General features: G+C 36.4%; 1 protein-coding gene across 1 annotated transcript; it reads left to right on the forward strand.

Moving 5' to 3' along the window:
• The first annotated feature begins 3,319 nt into the window (after nucleotides 1–3,319).
• On the forward strand, nucleotides 3,320–4,349 carry CCDC54 (coiled-coil domain containing 54). The gene has a single exon (XM_053565605.1). The coding sequence runs from the start codon at nucleotides 3,320–3,322 to the stop codon at nucleotides 4,289–4,291; it is 972 nt and encodes a 323-aa protein (XP_053421580.1). The 3' UTR covers nucleotides 4,292–4,349.
• Nucleotides 4,350–4,698: the final 349 nt, after the last annotated feature.

Below are 4,698 nucleotides of genomic sequence, written 5' to 3' on the forward strand. Positions count from 1 at the left end.
AGAATATCATTGATGAAGCAATAAAAACATTTAATGTTATTCAATTTTCATCCTTCAGTGAGTCTTTTTAATATTATGTACAATGCAATGGGAATAATCATCTGCATAATGGTTGTCTCAAGAAAAGTATGTACTTGAGTTGCAAAACTGAACTAGTCATTTTTTGGTATATATATATTTTATTAAATCATAGCTGTGTACATTAATGCAATCATGGGATAAAATGTGCTGGTTTTATACACAGTTTGAAATATTTTTATCCAACTGGTTAACATAGCCTTCACATATTTTCTTAGTTATTGTGTTAAGACATTTATAATCTACATTTAGTAAGTTTCACATGTATCCTTGTAAGATGCACCATAGGTGTGGTCCCACCAATTACCCTCCCTCCACCCATCCTTCCCCCATCCTCTCTTCTCACTCTCCCCTTTCCCCATATTGTTGGGCTATAATTGGATTATAGCTTTCATATGAAAGCTATAAATTGGTTTCATAGTAGGGCTGAGTACATTGGATACTTTTTCTTCCATTCTTGAGATACTTTGCTAAGAAGAATATGTTCCAGCTCCACCCATTTAAACATGAAAGAGGTAAAGTCTCCATCTTTCTTTAAGGCTGCATAATATTCCATGGTGTACAAATACCACAATTTATTATTGTTGGGGATTCATTGAGGGTACAAGAAACCAGGTTACACTGCATTGCATTTGTTAGGTAAAGTCCCTCTTACAATTGTGCCTTGCCCCCAAAAGGTATATTACACACCAAGACCCCACACCCCTCCCTCCTTTCCTCTCTCTGTTCTTCTTTCGCCCCACACCCCTCCCTCCTTCTCTCTCTCTCTCTGCTCTCCCCTTCCCCCACCCGCCACCGTGTCATTAATTGTCATTAATTGTCCTCATATCAAAATTGATTTTTAATAGAACACCATTTTTACTTGAAAAAACAACTGACATTCATAGTTGGGAGTTTGGCAAGCATGCTTGCAAAAAAAAAAAAAAATGGATGCAAGAAGACTATGTCTCCTTGTCTTCAAGGAAGACAACAAACAAGTTCAATAAATGTTAACCTTTTTTTTTTTTTTTTGAGACACAGCCTCAAGCTGTCGGCCTAAATAGAGCACTGTGACATCACAGCTCACAGCAATCTCCAACTCCTGGGTTTAAGCAATTTTCTTGCCTCAGCCTCCCAAGAAGCTGGGCCTACAGGTGCATACCACAACACCCAGCTATTTTTTGGTTGTAATTGTCATTGTTGTTTGGCAGGCCCAGGCTGGATTCGAACCTGCCAGCTCTGGTGTATGTGGCTGGCGCCTTAGCCACTTGAGCTATAGGCACCAAGTCAATAAATTTTAACCTTTTTAAGCTATGATTAGAATTTTGGAAAATTTGTATCTGCCACCATGAGCTTGACCTCTTCTCAGTACTCAAAGACTATTCTAGTGAGATTGATGATGATATTAATGAATATGGTATTTTGACATTGCATAACAAAATGAGTCAACATTTGGAATATCTGCATAATTCTGCAAACTAATTATTTCCCAAATGACCAAAGCATGATATAGCATGCATCTATTCAAAATGAAAACTGGCCCAGTGAATATTAATGTAACAGAGTAGGAAAGTTCATCGATCTAGTCTAAGATTATACATTGCAATTAACTTTTAAAAAAAAAATCATTTGCCAAATTTTCTTACAGTGGCAAAGAATAATATCCTCAGTTATCTGAAAGGCTATTAAAATACTCTCTCCTTTCCATTTACATGTCTCCATGAGGCCATATTTTCTTCATATACTTCAATTAAAACAATACCATAATAGGTATAATGCAGAAGCAGATATGAGAATATAGATATTTTTATTAATCCAGGTACAGTAAAGCTTCTGTAAGTTGACCACCCAAGGGACTGTAACAAACTGGTCAACACACAGAGGTGGTCCACATAAGGAACTAGGCCTACTGTGCTGGTATGTCTATGTGGTGCTTGTCTGGTCTACGAAAATTAAATCAGTTTTGTGGGGAGGAAGGAGGGATGGGAGAGAGAGAGATTGATGTGCTCTCACCTGGTTGGCACAATGTAATGATATATGGCCCACCTTCTGAGTGAGGAGGCACAACTATAATAGGGACTTTACCTAACAAATGCAAACATTATAACCTAATCATTTTACTCTTATATTAATCTGAAATTTTCAAAAATTTGTTAGTGTGTAAAAACACAAATGACTTGCATGTTGATATTTTTGATCTACAACCTTACTGGGTGGGCTTAGTAGTTGTAACTTTTCTTTTTCTTTTTCTTTTTTTTTTTTTGCTATAACTGTTAGGGTTTTTTTATAGGTAAGACCACATCATGTGCAAACAGAGAATTTTACTTCATTTCTGATTTGAATGCTATTCTTACCTAGTTGCTTGAGCTCAACCTTTGAGTACTATGTTGAATAAAGTGGTCAGATTAGGCTTCCTTGTCTTGTTCCTGATAGTAAACACTGGAATTGTTTCATTATTGAGTATAATGGTGTCTGAGAACTTGTTTACATGACCTTATTATGTTGAAGATGCAACTTTTGAATACACCATTTTGAATTTTGAATCATGAAAATGCATTTAATTTTATCAAATTATTTTAATAAAACTTCTGAGATGATAAAAAAAAGCAATTAACTTAAGGAAGTGGTCGATGTAGGGGGTGGTCCACTATTCAGCTTCTACTGTATTTAAAACATTTGTAGATATGTAATGCAATGCTATTCTTTTCACCATTTTTCCTGTTTAGAAAATATTATTGTTTTTTCATACAAAATATGTTCTTTATGTTAACATGTAGTGGGTTTTTATTTAAATAAATTAATAAGCAAATATCTGAAGGCTTTCTTCGTTTTAATTTCTAATATGGAATATTGATAGATACAACCTACAGGAACAAAACTTCTGTGGTCCTCAATTTTTATAAGTGAAAAAGAGACTAATGACCAAACCTCTGGAGAACCACTGTCTACAGTTAAATATGTTTTACTATTTGGTCAGTAGTCTTTGTGACATCAGCATCAGGGCAGTGATTGCCTTCAGGATCTCATGCAGATGGCCATTATTCCACAGAGTTCTCCAGCTGGGCTGTCCTACAAGAAGCTAACCACCTGAGAGTACCTTCTGTTGCTGTTGATGCTACTCATAGGACGTTCCATGATGTTACCAGGAAAGACATTTATCAAATGTTAACAGTAAGAGAAAGACTACTTTATTTTGCCATTGTTTCTTCCTGTAAATCTAGTCATGTTTTCCAATACTTTGGCACTTGTTTCAGCATAAAAGATGTATAAACTTCATACCAAAAGGGTAAAAGCTGCTGCTGGGCATATGTGGACTTCAAATCTCTCGAAGATCAGAAAATCTCTCAAAAATGTTTACCATAAATGTAAGATTCAGCACCTGTATCCAACTATAACTTCCTATAATTGTGAGCAAGACATTAGCTGTGAAGAAGAGATGAGTCTTACAATAATGCTCCAAGATGTTAAAACTGCCCAAGCTACACTCCTCAACCAAATGACTGATGTTGTGGGTGCAATATCAAAAATCCAGGAAAAATTTGACATTTATCAGAAGCAGATAGAACTACTGGAAACTAGAGTGAATGTTAAGGAAGACATACAATCCACAGCAATTGCAAGTACTCTCTCTCTGAAAGAAGACCTGGAGGCTTTAACAAAGAAGGTGACAGAATTGGAAAACCAGAATTCTTGCTCCAGCTTACATTGTTTAGAGGTTCTGGAGGGAGAAAAGAGTAAAGAAATCATGAAACTGCTTCATAAACTCATACGACCGGAAACTCTAAAGAATACATCAGCTTCTACAGGCTCTGAAATACCTTCAGCAAGACCAGAGAAAGTGCCCAGGTATTCAAAACCCACTGATACTCTTGAGGAAAAAACAATTTCTCCCCAATTAAAAACTCCGAAGAAAAATAACCATCAAAATGCATCGAGAAGGTTTAAAAAAGCAAAGTCAAATATTTACATTTACCCAGACTTTCATACATGGATCAAGCTAACTTTTGTTCATGGAGGAAAGTGGACATTTTTTCTCAGAGCCACCAAGTTAGAAGAATTCCTCCAGTGGCTTCTTTCAAGACCGACCAGTCTTCCTGAGGAACCACAGCTCATGACTCAGAGATATGGTCCATTCACTGGACCTATTGTAAGCCTGACCACAATCTGTCTCTCTGTTTTCAACTATATTTCTTGCCTTTTTGGTTTCTCAAAAGAAGAAATAACTCGACTCTAGAGTTATTTTCTGCTTTGCTTGGTACAGAATAAACGTAACTTGGTTGCTCCAAGCATTCACACATCTTTGTGGGGCTGTGAACTCCTTGGTAGTTTGCTAATTGTGGGCACACTATCTGCAAGGTTTCCATGCATCTACAGTAAGTTAAGGCATCTGATCTCACTGTAGTATTGTGATCCATTTTCTGTCAACATTTTTGTCTTCTCAAAGGCAATTCGTGAGGAATCATTCCATGTTCATAGATAATTGAAAGCAAAGAATGAAGGGGTCAAGGGAAATGTGAAACATATTTGATAGCCTCCAGGTCAGTTCTCAAGGCACTTTTATCCTAGTGGCCTTTTGAGATAAGATCTGTGAGACCAGAAACATACTCTATTGACAAAATTTTAAATAGTATAGAGTGAAAA

Source organism: Nycticebus coucang, chromosome 16 (genome assembly GCF_027406575.1).
Source record: "Nycticebus coucang isolate mNycCou1 chromosome 16, mNycCou1.pri, whole genome shotgun sequence".
In the NCBI taxonomy this organism is placed as follows: Eukaryota; Metazoa; Chordata; class Mammalia; order Primates; family Lorisidae; genus Nycticebus; species Nycticebus coucang.